The sequence below is a fragment of the Oratosquilla oratoria genome, chromosome 21 (assembly GCF_046742065.1).
Source record: "Oratosquilla oratoria isolate Oo_2021 chromosome 21, ASM4674206v1, whole genome shotgun sequence".
In the NCBI taxonomy this organism is placed as follows: domain Eukaryota; kingdom Metazoa; phylum Arthropoda; class Malacostraca; order Stomatopoda; family Squillidae; genus Oratosquilla; species Oratosquilla oratoria.
In genome coordinates, this window is record NC_134797.1 from 34,118,053 (window position 1) to 34,139,729 (window position 21,677).

At 42.5% G+C, this 21,677-nt stretch overlaps 1 protein-coding gene across 6 annotated transcripts in view; it reads right to left on the reverse strand.

The window, feature by feature from the left end:
- Window positions 1-21,677, reverse strand: part of LOC143036847 (uncharacterized) — a 150,164-nt gene that overhangs the window by 27,420 nt on the left and 101,067 nt on the right. For 2 of the 6 annotated variants that reach the window (XM_076204689.1, XM_076204686.1), the window contains 10 exons: window positions 20,726-20,827; window positions 20,112-20,383; window positions 18,504-18,623; window positions 17,804-17,893; window positions 17,311-17,412; window positions 16,524-16,674; window positions 14,029-14,190; window positions 12,859-13,046; window positions 12,351-12,451; window positions 8,142-8,276 (listed from right to left, as the gene is read on the reverse strand). In XM_076204689.1, the coding sequence (XP_076060804.1) occupies window positions 8,142-8,276; window positions 12,351-12,451; window positions 12,859-13,046; window positions 14,029-14,190; window positions 16,524-16,674; window positions 17,311-17,412; window positions 17,804-17,893; window positions 18,504-18,623; window positions 20,112-20,383; window positions 20,726-20,827 (1,423 nt within the window). The remainder of the gene's footprint in view (window positions 1-8,141; window positions 8,277-12,350; window positions 12,452-12,858; window positions 13,047-14,028; window positions 14,191-16,523; window positions 16,675-17,310; window positions 17,413-17,803; window positions 17,894-18,503; window positions 18,624-20,111; window positions 20,384-20,725; window positions 20,828-21,677) is intronic. The other 4 variants (XM_076204687.1, XM_076204688.1, XM_076204691.1 and 1 more) reach the window with 4 other exon arrangements.

Here is a 21,677-nt window from a genome sequence, read left to right on the forward strand (position 1 = left end):
GGGGGAGCGGGGAGCACTGAAGTGGAGAGCGAACGAAGAGGGAGAGGAGAAGAAGGGAGGGAGCGGTGAAGACGCGCGGGAGAGAGAAGAAACCGCCGAGGGAGAGAGCGACGAAGACGGGGAGCGAAAGAAGAGGGGCGAGGAGCGCAGGAACGAGAGCGAGAAGAAAGCAGAGAGGGGAGAAGAAGGAGGGAGAGCGGAGAGCGCGCGAGGAACGCAGAGGGAGGAGAAGGGGGACGGGAAGCACTGGAGGGCGCGAGGGCAGAGGGGAGAGCAGACGGAGTGAGCGCAGACGAGGGGGTGCGAGACGACATCGAAGAGGGTGAGCGAAGAAGAAGAGGGTGAGAGCGAAAGAAGAGGGGAGCGCGAAGCAAGCAGCGGGAGAGAGAAAGAAGAAGGGGCGAGAGAAGCGGCGAGAGCGAAGAACGAAGAGGGAGAGAGCAAGAAGAGGGCAGAGAAAGAAGAAGAGGGTGCGAGACGAAGCGGTGAGAGACAGACGAGGGAGAGCGAAGAAAGAAGAGCGAGAGGGAAGGCGAGGCGAGAGAAGACGAAGAGGGAGGAGCCAAGACGTGGGAGAGGGAAGAACAGCAGAGGGCGAGGGGACGCGGCGAAGGGAGCGGAGACATAGAGAGAGGGAGAGCGCGAGAGAGAGGGCGAGGACGCCAGAAGAGGGAGAGAGGGAAGAACAGAGCGGGAGCGCGCCGCAACGGGGCGAGCGCGCACGAAGGGGGAGAAGACAGAAGGGCAGCAGAGAGCGACAGAAGAGGGGAGAGCGAGCAAGAGCGGGGAGGAGACAGAAAGAAGGGGGAGAGAGACGCACCAGACGGGGGAGAGAGCACAAGCAGAGCGAGCGCGAGGCAGAAGAGAGGGAGAGAGCCGCCCGCAGAGGGGAGAGAAGCAAGACGCAGGGACGAGAGACGAAAGACGGGGGGAGAGACGTAGACCGAAGAGGGCAGAGAGCGCACGAAGGGGGCGAGCGACAAGAAGGGGAGAGCGAGAAGAAATGCGAGGGCGAGAGCGAAAGAAAGAGGGAGAGCGAAGAAAGAAGAGGGCGAGAGAAGGCAAGAAGCAGGGCAGGAGAGCGAAAGAGGGAGAGAGAAGAAAGAGAGGGAGCGAGCCGCCAGCGAGGGAGACGCGACAGACCGCCGCGGGAGCGCGACAGCCGAAGAGGGCGAGGACGAACCAGCCGCGGCGAGAGCAGCACCGCAGCGGGCGAGCGCCGAAGACGGCGGGCGCGAGCGCACGCCCGCGCGGAGGCAAGCCATCACGCGCCCGAAGCGCGCGCGGCCTCCGAAGAGAGAGTCGAGGCAGCAGGCGCAGACCGCCGCCGAGGAGAGCACCCGACGCTCTCTTCTCTCTCTCTCTCCTCCCTCCTCTTTCTCTCTCCTCCCTCCTCTTTCTCTCTCCTCCCTCCTCTTTCTCTCTCCTCCCTCCTCTTTCTCTCTCCTCCCTCCTCTTTCTCTCTCCTCCCTCCTCTTTCTCTCTTCCCTCCTCTCTCTCTCTTCCCTCCTCTCTCTCTCTCTTCCCTCCTCTCTCTCTCTTCCCTCCTCTCTCTCTCTTCCCTCCTCTCTCTGTCCCCTCCTCTCTCTCTCTCTCTCCCCTCCTCTCTCTCACTCCCCTCCTTTCTCTCTTCCCTCCCTCTTCTCTCTCTCTCTCCTCCCTCTTCTCTCTCATCCTTCCTCTCTCTCTCATCCTTTCTATCTCTCATCCTTCCTCTCTATCTCTCAACCTTTCTATCTCTCATCCTTTCTATCTCTCCTCCTTTCTCTCTCCTCCTTTCTATCTCTCCTCCTTTCTCTCTATCTCTCCTCCTTTCTCTCTCCTCCTTTCTCTCTATCTCTCCTCCCATCTCTCTATCTCTCCTCCCATCTCTCTATCCCCCCTCCCACCTCTCTATATCTCTTCCCACCTCTCTCTCTCTCCTGCCACCTCTCTCTCTCTCCTCCCCTCTCTCTCTCTCTCCTCCCCTCTCTCTCTCTCTCCTCCCACCTCTCTCTCTCTCTCTCCTCCCTCTCTTTTTCCTCCCTTCTTTCTCTCCTCCTTCCTCTCTTTCTCGTTCTCTTTTTCTCATTCCTCCTCTCCTTCCTGCTCTCTCACTCTCCCTCTCTCCTTACTACTTCCTCCCTTTCCCATATCTCCCTTCGCTCTTCTCTTTCTCTCCTTTTTCATCCCTCCTCTCTCAACTCCCTCCTTCATCTCTCTCAACTCCCTCCTTCATCTCTCTCAACTCCCTCCTTCATCTCTCTCAACTCCCTCCATCTCTCTCAACTCCCTCCTTCATCTCTCTCAACTCCCTCCTTCATCTCTCCTCCCTTTTTCCTCTTCTCTCCTCCACTCCCTCTTCCCTCCTCTATCCTCCCTTCTGTTGCTCTCTTCTTTCGTTTTCTCGTTTTTTCTTTCGTTTTCTCGTCTCACATCTTCCCTTCTTTTATATCCCCACGTTCTCTCTTCCACCCCCGTGTCTCTCCCACCGTTATTTCCTGCCTTAGTCACCCTCTCCCCTACTTCCCGGTCATTTTCCTAACCCTACTTTCCTTCTCTTCTCTTCCTTCACTCTCCCCTCCCCTCATTATCCCCTGACCGCCATGTACTCTCCCCTTCCCTTCCCTTCCCTCATTCTTCCTACCCCTCCGTTTCCTTTTGATTCTCAATCTCCTTCATTCCTTTGCACCCCTCACGGTTCACTTCGCGCGCTCTACCTTCCCATCACACTTCCCTTCACATGTGTGTGTGTATTCACCTTGGTCTTTGGATCACGTGTTGGACTCGTGATCGACAGCTATTTCCCTCCCGGAAGAGAGCTCAGAGCTCGTATGACCGATCTATGGGTAATGCTATGACCTTTCACACACACACACACACACACACACCCAACTCCCCACCCACGAGAGTCAGAGTAACGACCCGAAGCACAGCGATACCGAAATAATTTCGGCCCTGGGCAGGATTCGAACTGGGTACTGCGAGCACCATCGTACTTCCCAGTCCAGTGCTCTATCAACCGCGCCACCGAGTGTGTAGTGTGTGTGTTAGTGCGTGCGTGCGCACATTTCCCAGTGTCCTCTCTTACCCTGTTCCCACATCCCAAAATAACATGAAATATTTGCTGGTTACGTTATGTAACCAAGCTAATGTCAACAATGCATAATAAAACAACAATTGAATATATCCGAAAGTTGTTTGGTAACACACATCTCGTGTACACTGAACTGAGTAATGTGAACCAAGATCTAAGAATATAAGGTCTAACCACTTCCGACCGAATTTCGAGGGAGTTGGCGCAGCGAGCCCGTGAACGTCACCTGGCTGTTCAAAGTGGGGTTAGCGGGTCCTATAGCTGTCAGTTGAAGTTGGTCCGTCGTTCGAAAATGACGTCGCCTTCGCTCGCACCGCTCCACTCAATTAGTTATATTCTGACAAATATTATATAAAATATATATAAATATATATAAAATATTATAGTTCCTGTCTATATATATGAATATATAATATATATGATATATAATATATATATATATATATATATATATATATATATATATAAAATATTATAGTTCCTGTCTTCCTTGGCGTTTCACAGTTTTCTTCAGTGTATCACAAAGAGAAAATGGACGCATCCAAATGACGTCAGAAGCTGCGCAGAACTGCTCCAGCGGTTAGACCTGTTTACTTAGACCTTGATGTGAACACTGTAGGTATCGTCAGAGTTGGAAAGTGCTGGCAGCTGAATATTCAGTCCACCTCGATGATATATACGTTCTGATCCATCAACATTGTTATCCAACCCTTTTCCTTATGTTAATTATTACCGTGGTTTGTTTTGTTCCCCAGTGACGCTTTTATTGGAGTCGTTTTGCAACAGTCAAATCTGGTGAAAATGAAGGGAAGGCAAGGGAGTCGAAGGTGGGGTTTGGGGGTACAAGGGGTGGGGGTGGGGGCAGGAGATCGGTTGGGCTGTGTTGCGCGCCTTCACCAGTGTTGCCGTCTCCTTCACCGTAAAAATTTGCCAAAATTGTCGTTTTCATTCTGATATATCACGTGTTTTATAGTGGATGGTAGTATAGTGGGAGTTTACGTGTTAGCTCCTCCCCCAAATAAAGACAAACAAACAAAAACACGTCTTTCACTTGTACAATAGTTTTCTTGGAGGTTGTAAACGTAGTGGAGAAGTCTGTGAATTTTATTATAAAAAAATACAATTCGTTATCATCATACATCGTGCAGGATGGTGACGTCATGACTAATGTCAGACGTGACTGGTTGATTGCACGTGTGGACTTCACCAAATGGAAGTACGCTTGTGTTGAAAACAAATATACACGCTGCAGCATGCGATAAATGGTCTATACATGATCAATATTGACTGCGCAGAATCGTATATAATTTCTTTTAGTAGTGTATGGAGATAAAAGCAATGCTTCTGTCATAAATGAACCCATGAAAGGAAGTAGTGTCGCTTGCGTATGTGGGTTGTGTGTAGGACTGTTCAGTGGCTGATCGCTGGGCAGCGTGGGTAAGTATGTAGTAGGCCGCAGGTCTGCCAGTCAAATTGGTCGTGTATTGTCCAGATACACTTTCAGGTAGCATCGTGGGAGCAACATCAGTCACACACAGGATAGGGTGATGTATGGCATTTTCTTTCACGTTGTACTAACCACATCGTGCTATTGGCTAACAAATCTGAGGCAAACATATTCAAGGCAAATTCCCGGGTGCCTGTTAGCGAGGAAATATAGTTAGGCAACTAAGAGAACGACATATTTCGACAGGTTCATTTGGAAGACGGCAGCTGCTAGGAGCACTCAAACTTTCACAGGTGAGCATTTTTATTTCATTGAATGAAATTTGAGTATTCTCACCTTGTTATTACACAATTTTGTCGATGAACTTTATTAGTATCATTATTATTTATTTATTATTATTTTATTTTATTTTTTCTCGGAAAGTAATACAAAGACGGGATCAAGAGGCTTCCGCTGTGGGAATTAAAGACGAACGAGAAAAGAAGCTCAACTGATGAAGGATATTATATACCATGTGATTTTCATAATTTTGATTGGCCCCTTCTACAGGGTGACACAGAAAAACTGAAATTTTTGAAAAATATATGTTGACAGCAATTGAACCACTACAACTATCAATGTTTGAAAATTACGTCCTGTAGGTGGCGTCCTCCCTTACGTAAGCATTCTTCCAATCTGCTGTTGAGGTTCCCCATTGCTCGCTGCAACATCTCAACTGGGATATCACGAATTTCGTCTTGCATTCTTTGTGTCAGTTCATCTATTGTTCTTGGTCGAGTCATGTAGACCCGACTTTTCAGGTAGCCCCAAAAGAAAGAAAGAAAGAAAGAAAAAAACACAAACGGACAAATCCAGTGTTCTTGGGGCCCAGTTTAGTCACACGGGGTCATCGGACCTTACTTTTTCGAAAATGAACAAATGAGCACAATGACTGTCCCTCCGGATCGGTATGTTGAGATGTTGCAATCTTTTGTTACACCTGCATTGGATAAGTTTCCACAACCTCACGAAACCTGGTTTCAACAACATGGCGGACATGGCACAATGCAGTTGTGCGAGAATTGCTCGATAACAGCGTCATCTCAAGTTTGTGATTTTTTTTTTTTTTGGGGGGGGGGCTACCTGAAGAGTCGGGTCAACATGACTCGGCCAAGGACAATGGATGAGCTGAAAGAATTCAAGGCGGAATTCGTGGTATCCCAGCTGAGATGCTGCAGCGAGCAGTGGCGAACCTCAACAGCAGAACGCATGAGTTCAAGAGGACGCCACCTACAGGACGTAATTTTCAAACGCTGGTAATTTGGATTACTGTCTCTTAGAGGGCAAGTTGTGGTGGTTCAATTGCTGTCAATATTTTTTTCTTTTTATTGGATTTTTCAAAAGTTCCAGTTTTCCTTGTCACCCTGTATATCGTATTCTGATTACCTTTTGTGGGATCCTTACTTGCATCGATTTGGGTACGGTTTTATCTTCGGTTGAAATTAATCGTGTTGGGTAACATTATTATCTTTATTCTGACCACCGCTATACCTTCCTTCGATTTTCTTTTTATGAAGGCTGCCAAAAAAAAAAAAAATTGTGGGAGGTTCCGAGGGAGGTCGTGGTCCATAGTTAAACATTTCAGGGGTGGTGGGGTGGGGGGCGTTTCCACAGAGATGGATTCCGGTCCTTAGTAACCCCGTTCAAAGGGAGGATCTTCAGAAGGGTTCCGTGAGGTCACGATCTACAGGTAACTGTTCAAAATTGGGACCGTTGAGGGTTGAAGCATATAGTATCTTTGTTCAAGACTGAACATAAAGAGAGGGTAGCGGTCTAGAGTAACCGTGTTCAGGGGTAGTCCGCGTAGGGTCCCAGTCCATATTTACACAAACAATACTAGGCATGGATAACACGTTGTCATATTTTTGGATAAGAATTGTATGTAGACATCATATTTGGCCTCGCCGTGAGATTGTCCATAGGGTGGTAAACGAGTCTGTTTTACCTTATTGGAGGTGGAGTGTTTGGGAATCGTGACCGGGCTCTACCACATTTCCTCTGAATAGATGGGATTGGTTGGTTGCTTTGCAGTGTTGTATTTTGTGTTTGTATATATATATATATATATATATATATATATATATATATATATATATATATATATATATATATATATATATATATAATTGAAATGTACAAATGAAACGAGACACATTTTTGCAATTTGAGAGGACAGTACAGGCTGTCCTTGAGACACACAGACTTGTTTAAAATCTGTATATTTTTATGGAAGCCGGGATCGTTGAATTATTCTACACACTAAAACCAACGGTTACAGCAAATCACTGTGATGGAATGGAGTTGGCATATGTTACGTGTCACATCATTGATGTCATGCTCCGATGCTGCCTCTTTGTCATGTTAATAAATATACCGTATTTCTTCATAAACAGTGTTTCATTATCGAACTGGACAATTATGATTCACAAACACATTACAAATAAGCCATTGTCTGTTTTACTTGCCTGACCAGTCTTTTTCAGCTCTTCTTACTATCACCTTACCTTAAACTTGCCTAAATAGTGTAGTCTCCCATCCTTACCGCTGAAATACATCCTACAATCTTGCATTGACCCAGTATGTTTGTTTCATATACAAGTCATGGTAATGATAATAAACATCTTATACGTGGTTTATTCTGTCGCCCTAACTCTCCCTCTCCTGTCTTGTTGCCTCATATTACCTCCCATTGTGAGTAAAATGGAGCAACGACTGCAACAGCAGCGTAAGAGAGGCCAAAAGCAGAGAATGGGATCCAATATATTTAACGTTTCGCCCAGCATGACTCCTTCAGAAACAACTCCTGCTGGGGGAAACGTCAAATATACTGGATCCCATACTCTGCTTTTGCCCTCTCTCCTACATTACCTCCCATTAGGCGACACCTTTAGCTTATATGGATGTGGATTCGAACTCGTTCTTAAGCCCCGTCCACATGAATATCATAATGTCTGCAGACACAAAAGAGAATGTTGATCTTGGTGACGGAATCACTATCTTTGCACAAGACAAACCTGTAAATTCTTCCTGCTTGTCTTTGTGGATAAAAGCGAGAGTCCATGAATAATATTCTCGCTCATGTCAGCAGACACTGTGTCCATGTGGGCCGAGCTTGGCAGGGACTATAGGCATTTACTCGTGGGTGTATACGTGTGATGTTTATAATGTTTGTGTCTATACACATGTGTATAATCTCTGGATCTGTCCGTCAGTCTGCCTACTTGCAGGTTTACCTTGTCTGCGTAATGTTTATTCCTCTTTCGCGCGCGCGCGCGCGCACACACACACACACACACACACACATACATTATTTCACATTTCATTTTTCTTATTTGAGGTGAGAACGATCCATACCATCTTGTTACTGACAGTGATACAGAGCCTTTGAAGTTTTCATGCTAATGCCTGGGATGAACGGAAATCCTGGATAATGAGGAAGGTCATCAGGACCTCCAGATTTTGGGAGGATCTATCTCGGGTTTTCAGGCAGTCGGGCCTGGGAGGTAACGAGCTCATGAAGGACGAAGGGGGCACAGTTGGAGGAACAACTATGGGTGGCGAAGGGCGAGTGGGACCTACCGATCCAGGTCGTGGTGTAGGCCGATTTCGTGGTGATGGGAGAGATCGTGGTGCTCCGTGGGAGATCGAGGCAGTGAGGACGAGCATTCGCTGCCCTCGAAGACGCTGCTGCTGGTGTCAATCTCCAGGTCCAATCTGTTGAGATACAGTTAAGGATAAGTCTTCATACACCGCTACTGTTCTGAAGAAGCTATGCAAGGAAAAAGAGGATGAAACAAAATACAATTTTGATGGTGGCAGAATTTTTCTATTTATATAATGTTTTAAAGAAATCAAGTCCTTTTGGGTTAGTGTTCTTTTGAAATAGCAATCATGCTGATAGATTTGGAATAGAACATCAAGCTAAGAAATTCATTGGTGTGATTTGTGTTAAGGAAGTGTATGACTGATGCGAGTGGGAGGCTTCATCATTCTTCAAATTCTTCGATGAATAAAAAAGTAATTACGTTAAGATATATATCTAAAGCCGAACCATACTTTTTCTTTATAACTCACAATTCAAACAAAGAACATTCTCTCGGATGAAGAAAATCGCCCGCTATAAACGAAACCAATCTATATGAGACGATTTGATTCCGTTCGGGAACGATCAAAGAATACTAGAAGCTCGGGCGAACTTGATCAACCCTGTCAAACCACTCATGATACATTACAAAGCTATAGGTATGTTTAACTATGGATTCAGTTATGTTCAGATCAAGGATTAAGGATTTAAGCGGTAATTCATCTTTTTATTTACTGTATTTTGTTTTAACATGTTTTATCATCTTATTGTAGTGGGACTGTCAGGAATATTAATCAGTAAATCGGATCTCCATCAAAGAGAATGTTCTTTCGCTGCATGAAGCTCTTACCTTTGCCAGCACAGAACTCGCACAAAGGAATGATCATAAATGGATGCGATATCGATCGCATTGCGTCTACCGTGAAATGAATATCCTGAGGTTTAAAATAGTATGATCTAAAATGGCTTGAAAAGGAAAGCTTAATTGTCTACTCATTATTTTCCATGCAGAAGCACGTTCAAAATATTCTTTGTAAAATGGAATTGAACGGAATGAGGAGAAATAAATTGTATCACAAGAGAATTGGAAGGAAAACAAATGCGCTCAGGTGAAACACGTCAACGACATTTGCAACGGGAAACGCAACTGACAGTTCACAGTTCATGGCGGGAACTCGTGAAGCCAGAACTGATATAGAATATATGAAGGGACTTGGAAAGCACAGTTCGGGTGGTGGGGAATTAAATTTCGTAAAACTTGACATATTATACACTTCAGTTTACACTATTTGTATATATATAAAAGGATTGTTCCGTTTTCATACACAACCACATATACACATATGTGAGGGTCTGTGGAATGGTTGATGCAAGGTGGAGGGAAGGGATTAAGACGTGTTTCTGATCTGTTTCAGAATATCAGACGATTTAAGACAGTGACAGTGGGGAGCAACAGATATTTACAAGGTCCCCAGCCGAAGTAGTTAACTTTACCATCGATGTGCCATCAGCAACGACGAATCGTTTTCAGTTTGAAGAGGCGAACACGAAGGGGGATTTTAGTTGGCTTTTTGAAGATTCTGCTGTTCGTTGGGTGGAAACCGTGTAACAGGCGTTTGTGTTAGAAAATGGTTTGTAATATGGGGAGCGAAAAATCGTGGTCATAAGGTATGTGCATGCGGGTGTGGGTACTAGAATTTACTTGTTTATAGTGATGTCTGATCGCAGTGATCGATAACCGTATTATCAAACCTCCAGCTACTTGATTTATTGCAAGCTCTTATACCGGTAATAGGAAATAATTAGAACGTAGATTTGTATATGATGACATATACCACGCATAAGTGTATTTTGGGCAGAGAAAAAATTGGTAATTATTCAATCAAGTACTAAAAAAAAAAAAAACGCAGCCTCTTCTTGAGAGGTGTGATAATACGATTATATATATTTTTTCTAATTACAAGGTTCTGTTTTATTTAATGGATATTACTGGATTAGTACATTTTTCTTGTATACACCTAGATGTTAATATATGGTAAGAGGACAAACGCCCGAATACCAGAATTAAAAGAATAGAGGTTAGTTCATATGTTGCTACGCTGTTGGTAGTTTTTACATCAGAAAAATAAGCGTAGATTAGATTGATAAATATCAGTACTCTACAAACACTTAGATATGAAAAAAGTGACATTTAATATAATTATGACTTTTAAAGATGTGCATATGTAACTAAGTTTAAGTATTTACTGTGTATATTATTATGGGTTATGGTGACAGCAAAGATTCAGGAGTGTATATTTGATTAGTACAAATGTTCTAAGTTATTGTTGGGTTAGCAATTAGAGAAATGTAAAGATTTTATTTTTTCGTAGGCTCTGTATGACTGAAGTGTTACCACACTAATATATATATATATATATATATATATATATATATATATATATATATATATTTATATATATATATGTATATATATATGTATATATATATATATGTATATATATATATATATGTATATTATATGTATATATATATATATGTATATATATATATGTATATATATATATATATGTATATATATATATATGTATATATATATATATATGTATATATATATATATATGTATATATATATATATATATATAATGTAGCCATAAATGTGCGACTACATCATTGATGGGAAATGATAAACTGTGGAATAATATCACGAGGTTTACATCCAAGCGGGTCAATACATCGATCGCTCACAGGCCTATCTTGAAACTGACAAAATAGTGCGTCATACGCTGACAGCGCGTCATTTCAGATGCCATATATACACTAGCTATTACAATTATAAATATTAATTTATTTGTATATATTATATCACCTTGTTTTATTTAAAATGCATGTAAAATGGATTTGATATGTACTGTGTATGTATGAAAGCGAATGTTCTAAGTACAGAGTTACGTAAATGTAAATGTTATGGTAACCAAGGAGGCTATTTATAGAAACTTTGTGGTAAGACGCATGTGTGTGTGTGTACATACGTCTGTTTGTATGTACTTTTATTTCTAAGTATGGAATGCATGGTTTAAGGTATAATGCAGGCTTGGCACGCTATGCGGAGCAGGCCTTAGCAACGAGGGACAATGGAAGGTACATGTAACAGAAGAGTGTACATCGAAATGAAGGGGAAATATGAACTGAACATGTGTGAAAAGGTGTAAAAGAGTATCAAATCCATTTTACATACAGTTTAAATAGAATAAGGTGATATATATGTGCAATTAATTAATCAATATAATTGTAATATCTAGTGTATATATAGCATCTGAGATGACGCGCTGTCAGCGCATGACGCACTTGCTTGTCAATTCTAAGATAGGCCTGTAATCGATATGTATACTGACCACTTGGGTGTAAAATATAAACATGCGGCCATAATATTATTCCGCAGTTTATCATTTTCCATCAACGGTGTAGTCACACAGTTGAGATTACAACGCGCGCGCGCAGACACACACACACACACACACACACACACACACACACACACACACACACACACACACACACACACACACACACACACACACACACACACACATATATATATATATATTGTGTGTGTGTGTATGTATACATATATACAGTATGTATGTATATGTGTGTGTATGTACAGTATAGAGGTATATGTATATACAGTATATATAACATATGTACTGGGTATATTCATACACACTTGTATAGCTTCCTGTGTGTACCTCATTATTTCTCATAGAAATTATGCATACCTATGTATGTACTCCTAACCAACACTAAAGTTTAATTCTTCAACTATTCCAAAAGGACTGTACCACGAAGTATGAAAGTCACAGGCAACCCAGAGCCAAAAGCTAAAACCTGCTCAAAGCAGAGCTTGAGACACTCGTTATTTCATTTGAAGTAAGTTGTTAGAAACGAGATAAACCAATCCATGAGGATACAGTGTCTGCAGACACGAAAGAGAATATTGTTCTCGGTGAGGAACTCGCAGTCTTTGTGTACAGAGCACAAATCAACAAAACGTTTGTGTTTCTGTGAAGGCGAGACTCCGGCTACTGTGAACAATATTCTCAATTGTGTCAACGAACACTTGTGATGCTGATATGAACAGGGGGGTCATGGTGGTGTTGTGAGGAGTGGGGTTTAAGTGATGATCAAGGAAGGATGTACGTACTCATCCATGCCAGTGGATCGGCGTCTCAGAAGCAGGTCTAAGGCGTCTGGGCGTGTATCCATGAGGTGATGATACACTTCGTCTAACATCTCCGCTGATAACTGAAAAAACAAACAAACAAACAAATGAACAAGTAATTAAATAAATGGATGAAGAGATCGTCAAACATGGGTCTATGTACAGTGCGTTTTTCTTTTCCTTGGGTTTTTCCAAAAGGATGATCGACCATTCGTCGTCTTGCTGTTTGAAGTTCATAATATTGTGGATAATGGGAGGAACGGCTTGATTGAACACGCATGCATGGAGTAACTGTGTTTAACTGATTTTTTCTTAGCGTATAGTTATGTTATATAATTATTGGCCAGTTAATACATGCATGATTGTTGAATTACCCAATAATGATACATAATTCATGTACATAATTATTGGAGGTGTGAAGATTGACTAGAAAGTTAAAAGCGGGCGTCATGAAAAAAATTAAAGTGAGAGTAGTATTATTTCGACTGACCTCAAAGAGTTCCTTATTGTGGTCAATCATGCTCCTGACGACGTTGATGACGTCAATTCGTTCCTCGGCGTGCTGGACCAGTTCGGAAGTGGATTGTTCCGTGCCCGGCCGGACGTCGTGGAGGATGTTTGGGGCGAAGAGAGTGGCCAAGTTGCTGCTGTCCATCTTGTTCCCCTGCACCGTCTCCCCTGTGAATAACAGTCTTATGTACATTACACATAAAGACTATCACATGGATATATGTGCTTGAGGGTGAGGGGCGTATGACTAGCATATATTAATGCATGTATTTGTTTATTTGCATAATTATTCGCAATTCGTTTTTTCATTCCCTATGATAAATTTGATTTGTGATTTGTATATTTAGTTATCTTTGTTTTTATTTATTCTTTTTTTAAGTTACTTGTCCACTTATTCAAGACATTTTCCACCAATTAGGAATGAATTTAAAATATCCACCGTCTGTATCAGTTTGCCAGATGCTAACCTGTAATAGTTTTTATATAAATTATATTTTTGAATATACACTTGTTCATTGTTTCCGCAAAGTTTGTTCATATTAATATGAATAACTTAATCGAATGTTTTAACTAAAATATGTCTTGCAATATAGTTTTAATGCAGTGCAATAAATTGATGTAAAAATATAAATAAAATTTTATGAATATCTGTATACTCAGTGGAATTAGATGATTATTGATTAACATGTTAATCTCTCAGGCCCTAAAACACAACCTCATCTCCACTTGGAGGTGCACCCCTGAGGACAGGCACTCGATCCCCGGACTGAATTTAAGGTTTTGTAATTATTCCCCCAATGCTTTTTCACACAAGGGTATCTGATATCCGGCGCCTGCTCCCTTCTCCCTCTCTTGCAAGTCGGTGATGTAAAAACAATCCATCCTTACACAATATAGACAACAGTCCAACGTTTCTTCCGGGAGAAATCTATGAGAAGGCTGATGGCAGCAGCTGGTTGGTTATTCCCTTACTTTATCAATATTGTTTGACGAATTTTATTTATTATATTTATTTGTTTTCTAAGATTGGGAAAGGATATATGTTTACTCATGCCATTGCCGTTAACGCCTAGTACATTTATTGTGGCTGCCGCCAGGCGATTTTAATCAGCTGAAGGGGAACCCACTAAAGGGTAGAGATACTACTGACCTTGTTTGGTGAGGACGTCTTGGGCGTGTTCGGCGACGGAGGCCAGAAAGGTGAGGAGGGCGTGGAGGGTGTCGCGGTTTGGCGCCGGGAGAAGCTGGACGAGGTGCTGAAGAGCCTCGAATTGGAGCTTCCGGTTCCTGATCTCTGCGAAGAGGAAAACAGCTAGTATGTGTTACGAAGTCTGGTCCCTCCGCATCAATAAATGAATTATTAATATGCATCCACGCCCCCTAGACTAACTAGACTAGACGACTAGATATGGATCAAAAGGTCTCCTGTCGGCATGCTCCGCCTTTGTAATCCTTTGTAAACGTTTTAAATAAAAGATAAACTCTTGGTTCTTGGATCTTTGCGAAAGTGGAAAACCGCTTGTGTGTGTCACGAGGTCTGGTCCCTCCGCATCAATAGATGAATTGTTAACATATATCCACGCCCCCTAGACTAACTAGACTAACATTTTAAATTAAAGATAAACTCTTGGTTCTTGGATCTTTGCGAAAGTGGATAACCGCAAGTGTGTCACGAGGTCGGGGTCCTTCGCGTCGGTAGATGAATTATTAACATGTATTCATATAGTCTCGCTTCAGTAAATTAACCATTATTTGGAATGAAAGATAATGCAGCGGCGCAAGATTATCCACAAGAATAGAAGCGCTGGTGAACTATACTTCAAAATAACAGCAATCCGGGCTTTGATGGACTTTCCAAGTCGTGGCCAAAGGGATTTAGACAGAGAAGAGAGAGATGTAGTAAGGCAGACAAAAGAGGGAGAGTGAATAGAGTGTGTGAGTTAGCGTTTGTATATGTGTTGAACTACATATCCGGAGGTTACTGAAGCTAATAAAAATAGGAGGTACAAGACTTCTATTGTACAAAGACTGTGGAGTCCTGTTGTGTCGAACGCATCCACCCAACTGGTTTCGGTTTATACATTTGATTGTTGTCATAGCAACGCCCAACTCTACTCATCCTCCATGCTCTGATATTGTGTCGACCTGTGATTACTAAACACATGGACAGGTGATGTCAAGGGCAGTGAGGAATGTCTTTTTCGAGGGTGAGAAAGTTTAGGTGATGCAGTCTTAATTGTTGTATTATTTTGAGTGTCTGTTATTTTCTCTGTACAAGCGAATAAATGGAAAACAAATGGAGAAAAAGGGAACCTCTCGAAGATGCGAACAGCCGAGAATGATGTGCATGAGTCGGTCCTGAGCGAGCTCTGAAGTGAAAGGATAGTGGATAAGTGGATAGTGGTGTACATTCTCTCTGTTCAATAAAACTGTGATCCGGAACATCATCTTTAAGTTACCTAATGCTGCTAAGCAACATTATTTTCCATTTCGCTTGTACACAGAAAATAACACGCTCAAAATAATACAATAATTAATTTAATTACAATGGTAATCCTATTTTACATTCATTTAACTTTTGCATTACAATAATAGAAATGATAATTTAATTAAGTAAATAGAAATGAATTATGCTTTCTTCCCGAAACTTCCAGAACCCGTTACACGTACGAACACACACACACATCCAATTACGCATCACTTGCATTTCCTACATGTATACAAAATACTAATAGAAATGATAATAACTTGCATACACTACATAAAGTAATTTCAGTGGTGCCATAATATGGTACTGTGTATGAAAATGTCTCGATCTATCTTAGAGAGGGTCAGTAAGTCTAAACCCTCAGTCACACTATCACGATTCTCGTCAAATGCTGTGAATTTGAAAAGCTATAGGACGACTTCGCCTACAGTATTCAAGACTTCACAATGAACAATACAACATGTCTTAACACTTGTATAGTTTTAACTTATCTTAGCTCGTCATTCAGCTTCTCAACATATGACACAAAAGTAATATAACATTTAGAGATTCGAAAAATGAAAAATTGCAAACGAAGTCACTTCTACTTAAACGAACTCGCTTGAGTCGTGATAGTGTGACCGGGGCTTAAGCGCAAATTAGGACGCAGGCAAAACAGGCGACGTAGCACAGAGCAAAGGCAGACTTCATATTGATGAATTGAAGTACAGTCTGAACTCTCTCACTTGAAATGCTGAGGCAGTACATGTAGAAGCATTTTAAGTGAGAGAGAAGTTCAAACAGCACTTCAATTCAGCAACAGAAAGAAGTCTGCCTTTGCTGTGCTGCGTCGCCTGTGTCGCTTGCGTCTCGGTTTGCGCGTAGGCTGACAAGTGCCCACTCTCAGTCCATCTGTCATTAAGTGACATCACAGCGCATTGTCGGACATAAGATATGCAACTCGTGTCACTCAGGATTAAGATGTATATTTCAACTCCGAGACACCATAGGAATGGATGCCGGAACAAGAGGAAGAGTGCCACAGAAAAGAATATATGAGTCTCGATGAAGTGTCTACCGAATGAACATCTTGTACCTTAATCCCTCCGGATCGGGTGACACCCTTTGCATAGTTTGTTCTGGCTGCTCCTGAACAGATGGCCCACTTCCCCACTTACTCTGTGTGCGTAGGAGAGCCTCGTAGAGCTCTCGAGTGAGTAAAGGATCTGGCAGGTCGCGGAAGAACTCCTTCAGGAGGGTGGCCACGTCGTGAGGGCAGTGGTCCGCCGTCAGGTTCACCTCTCGCCCACTGTCGAACTCTTCTCTTAGCTGCCGAAGAAGGATAAGGTTTACAGCATGTGAAGAAGACGTGGGGATGGGTCCTAGTTATATTCCTGACTATTTTTGTTCTTTGGCTCCTGAAGAATCTGGTAAACATTATATATGAGTTTGCAATGATATCATAGTTGATAACTCTGGCTCCCGCGACAGGGAAGAAATCAGGGGTTCCTGGGTTACCAACTTCACCACAGAAGGCATAAAGGGCTTGCAACCTCGTATGATACTTGTAAACAGGAATTCGATGCCGACTAAGGCTGCGGTCCGAGAACTAGTTTTTCACCCAAACTCCAATTCCACTTGTGGTCATTGGGAAGTTTCAGCGAAATCTTTCGTATCTTTTCCTCTAAGGCAGTGGTTTCCAAACTGTGGGTGAATTACCCCCTGGTGTGAGGTAACAAATTTTCGGGGGTACTGGAGGGTTGACAAAATAATAATAATAATAATAATAATAAAATCAAGAAAACATTGCGGTACTCGGCATGAGGATTAATGTTAACTTAGTACGTACAGTTGTAAAATTGAAAAAAAAAAAAAGTTTAGGAACCACTGCTCTAAGGACATTACAATCTCGGTCGCTCGGGTAAAAGAAATGTTACTTATCACCTGCAGTAACGATCTACTTACTTGTCTGACTCTCTTCTTGGATGAAGAGACTCTGAAGATTCCGAGGGTATGAAGCCCATTGTGTTCTAAATGCCGGAAACAAATACTGACGAGCTCAGGAATCTAAATAGAAAGTCAGTTGTTAGAGAATATAAAGAGTTGAGATACATTTGTGATGCATTTGTAACAGTCTCAATCATATATGTATATGTGTTGGTAGTGAACGGGTCGGTATTCACTCAAGCCATGGGAGAGATCGTGGATTACCCAATAAAGGAAACACTGGATCTTTAACACCCTTGCGCCTAGGTCCCGGTTGCATAACAAGGAGTTTCAAACCTACGCTTTGATTTAATGTTTTTGGTTTGGATTTAGGAAACAGCCGAGGCCATTCCATGTGCATGTTCAGTAAGAGTATAAAAACATAGATATACATGCCAATTTTAGTGTGGGAGATAACTGAGGTGTTAAATGTATAATCAAGACAATACTTTCTTTTTGTGTGTCTACGTACGCGGACAAACCTACTGCTTGTTTGTGTACGACCATCTCCATCTCGATACCCGCTGGTCGATTGCTTTAAATTACCCTGATGAGTAATTTTCTAGTTGAGAGGGGCAAATATACAGAACATATAGTACAGAGTCAACATCCTTAACATGTAATCATGAAAATGAAATTATTATTATTTTTTTGTTTTTTCACGCCCAGACTTTTATTCAAATGCTAAGTTGGTGTGTTTGATATGTGTTTATTTTATCTTAATAGGTGAATTTAGCATCAATACAAAATAATAGTTATGAGGTTTGAAATATTGATTTCACCTTTGTATATGTTGCTTCTCTAGGATAGTAGCATTAAAATGCTGCTCCTGCAAGTGTCAGATTGTTATAGATATTGTTATTTTTTTCCCTTAACAAATTCATTTTACTGTGAAAATTTGAAAGATTCTATTCCAGAAAGTATAAGATGATCAAGGGCGAGCGCTGGGTTATTCCGGCAACGTATAGTTTATTCCGGAATAATTTCGGTCACTGTATGAAATTCTAACCTTATGAAGTCACGGACTCTTAACAGGAAGAAGAAATTCCTCCGCTTCCCGGATCCAAATCCGCAAAACTGAGAATGTATATTGAAAGGTTCAAGAGATTTGAACCTAGACAAGAAAAGCGACCCGCCGAAGAGCGACTTCGACCAGAAGAGAACCCACCCACCTGTGGGTTGGTCTCTGGTGTGAGGACGTCGGGCGTGATGCCCATGTGTATCATGTCGCCGCTTGCCAAGCTCGGCCGCTTCCGTTCCAGGTTCAGACTCTCCAAAGACCCCGTCGTGGACTGGAAAGAAGACAAAGGAGACATGTGGATTAAGAAGCAACACAAGGTTGTTCAGTGAACACAACACTCTACCTGATCATATAGCGCAGCCCCGTCCACAAACGAGAATATTTGTTCGATTCTCTCCGCCTCAACAGACAACAAACTCGATATGATGCTCGCGTGGCCGGAGCTTACGGTTCGTCTCGTCCTCATGTGAGGTAATTCTTGTTCTGCGCATGAATTGAGAAATCTAGTAAGGGATCTTTGATTTTGGTGGCAAAAGGAATTCTTGAACAATAGTTGAAATTAAATTCTGATTGAATTCTGATGGAAAGTAGACTGTTCTTGGATGTGTTTTCGGTCATATGTCACTCCATATATCACATAATGAAATTGGCCCACATTTATTGCACTCCTTCTCCCTCCTCTCCCTCCCTTCCTACCCTCCCTCTCTTTTCTCTCTCCCTATCCCCCTCTCTCCTTCCCTACCCCCTCTCTCTCTTTCCTTACCCCCTCCCTACCCTCGCTCTCTCCCTACCCTCTCTCTCTCCCTACCCTCTCTCTCTTCTTACCCCCTTTCTCTCCCTACCCCTCTCTCTCCCTCTCTCTCCCTACCCCTCTCTCTCCCTACCCCTCTCTCTCCCTCTCCCCTTCCCTACCCCCACTCTCTCGCTCTCTCTCTCTCTCTCTCTCTCTCTCTCTCTCTCTCTCTCTCTCTCTCTCTCTCTCTCTCTCTCATTTCCTCAGCCCGTCTCTCTCCCCTCTCTTTCCTTTCTGACCATTCAAATACAGGATTGGTATGATTTGGCTAAAAAAGAAATGAACGAAGGAAAGTGTGTGAGTGTGAGAGATCGTCTTAACCCAAAAACCCCTGACATCGCCTTATATCCCCCGTCTTCAAGACGTCGTCATCGTCTAATCCAGGGGTCACCAAACTTTTTTCCACATCGGACCAGATAACTGAGATAATGACGAGAGCGAGCCGCATAAGCATTTTGTTCAGTATATTACAGTACAGTAAATACACAATGAATAAAGACAATACACTAAAAGACAACACATTGGTGCATGCCAGACCCCCTGATATCCGTCCCTCTGAATCCTCTCTCCCGCGAAAGGACAGAGTCCAGTTGGCTGGACTGTGGTGCTGCCACCATCCAGCATTTCTAAGCTACCAGAAGAGTTATCGTATATAACTGTCCAAGATGTAACCCTTCACCCCATACTGTACAATATACAACATATTTTGGAAGACTACATCGTGCACAATCACGCACGTCAACAATAATATATACACTGTACAAGGGATTTGTGAGAAAACCCCGTTCCAACCGTGGCGTTCCTCAGGGAGAGGGGACTGCTCGTCCAGACATTTTAGGGAGGAAAAAAAATGGAGACAAACACAAAAACTAAAGACAACAAACGTAATTATTTACTTTTTTTGACATGTGGAATGCAGCGGCGGGCCGTAGTTTGCTGAACCCTCTAGAGTCTAGACTAACCCACCTGCTTTGTTCCCTCAATGAGAGAGGAGAAGGAGGCGTGAGAACCTCCATGGGACGACTTCCGGGATAAGACGAGATCCATCTCCCCGGTGGGTACCGAAGACGGCCAGGGGGCTGTCGAAGGAGGGGTAGCTGATGCTGCTGCCACTGCTGCTGCGGCGGCGGCCGCGGCTCTCTCTGTGGCTTCTCTGCTTCGACTCCTCTCATTCTCGATACACTTGCCCAGGCTAAGGCCAAACACGAGTCCACCCGTGCTATTGGTCGAGGCCTCGCCTGTCGAGGAAAGCCAAAAGTGTTTGTTTGAGTGTCTGATATGCAGAGAAGATTTTTTTCTTTCTTTCTTTGGGTTCTAAGTATATGTTAAAGCTTAGTCTATGATTTATGGTCAGATCATGAGATGTCTAAACCAATACTCGTTTATTTATTTATTTTTAGTTGTAATTACGTTTCATCGAAAGCTCTGGATAGATGTGATCTTCCTCTGTACATAAATACCCGGGACATCAACAACAACCCATAATTCACTTTTCCAAACCTCCTGCACATTAACCCCCGCGTCCCAAGTGTCACTCGAACTGAGCAGGAGCTCTCCACGAAGTACAAGAACCTCCTTACCTTTGCCTTCCTCCTTTTTGCTTTCGAAAAGCCCGGTGCTGAGCGCCTTCTTCTTGAGGAGGTATGGCCGTCGTTTCTTAGGGGTGTTGGAACCGTTGCTCTCTGCAAAATGACACAACGAGGTTCAGTTGGTTAGCAAGTGGAGGAGGGGAGGGGAGTATGAGGACGACGATGATGAAGGGGAGGGTGAGGAAGAGGGTGAAGGGGAAGAGGAGGAGGGGGTGAGTAGGAGGAGGACTGTTTTATTCATGTGAGGCAAACCCCACGGCAGCGAAAAGGTTCATAAACACTAAAAATCAATAATGTATGGATTCGAGCACTGGACTGTAAATGGCCATCGTGGGAATACAAGAAACCACGGCTGTTGATGCAGTGGTTACATATTCAAAAAATCTTCCTTGGGTCTCGTTTTAGTTGGTGAGACTGTACACTCAAGTAGACTTCTAACTGGGCCTTAATGTTGGTGGTCGAGCCGTGTCGTATGTTTATTGTAAAATATAAAGGAGGATTGATTTTCAAGACATGTTTTTAGCATCATCTTCATTGATATAACTTGAAAATGCTAAATAGAAAATTGTAAATGGTTTTGATGGTATAGTTTCTTGGTGGGAATAACACTGCCAATACCGGTAATAATTTACACAAAGTGAAAATAGAATTAATAACTGTAATACGAACAATAACATTAATAACGAAATAATATCAGCAACAAAAGAATATATGGCTAAAACTGGTGAAATGAAAGGGAAGAAAAAAATAATTGAAGAAATTATTTTTTCCAGACAAGACAACTCAAAATAAAACTGATTATAAGCGGATGCGGTTGAAGCTCACAGCATAAGCGGCATAAAACTAAAGCATGAGTAATAGATAAAGACACCCAAAATAAACTAACCCTAGTAGACGTGGAATATCAATAGATATTTGCCCAGCAAGACGCTTGTAGATAAAG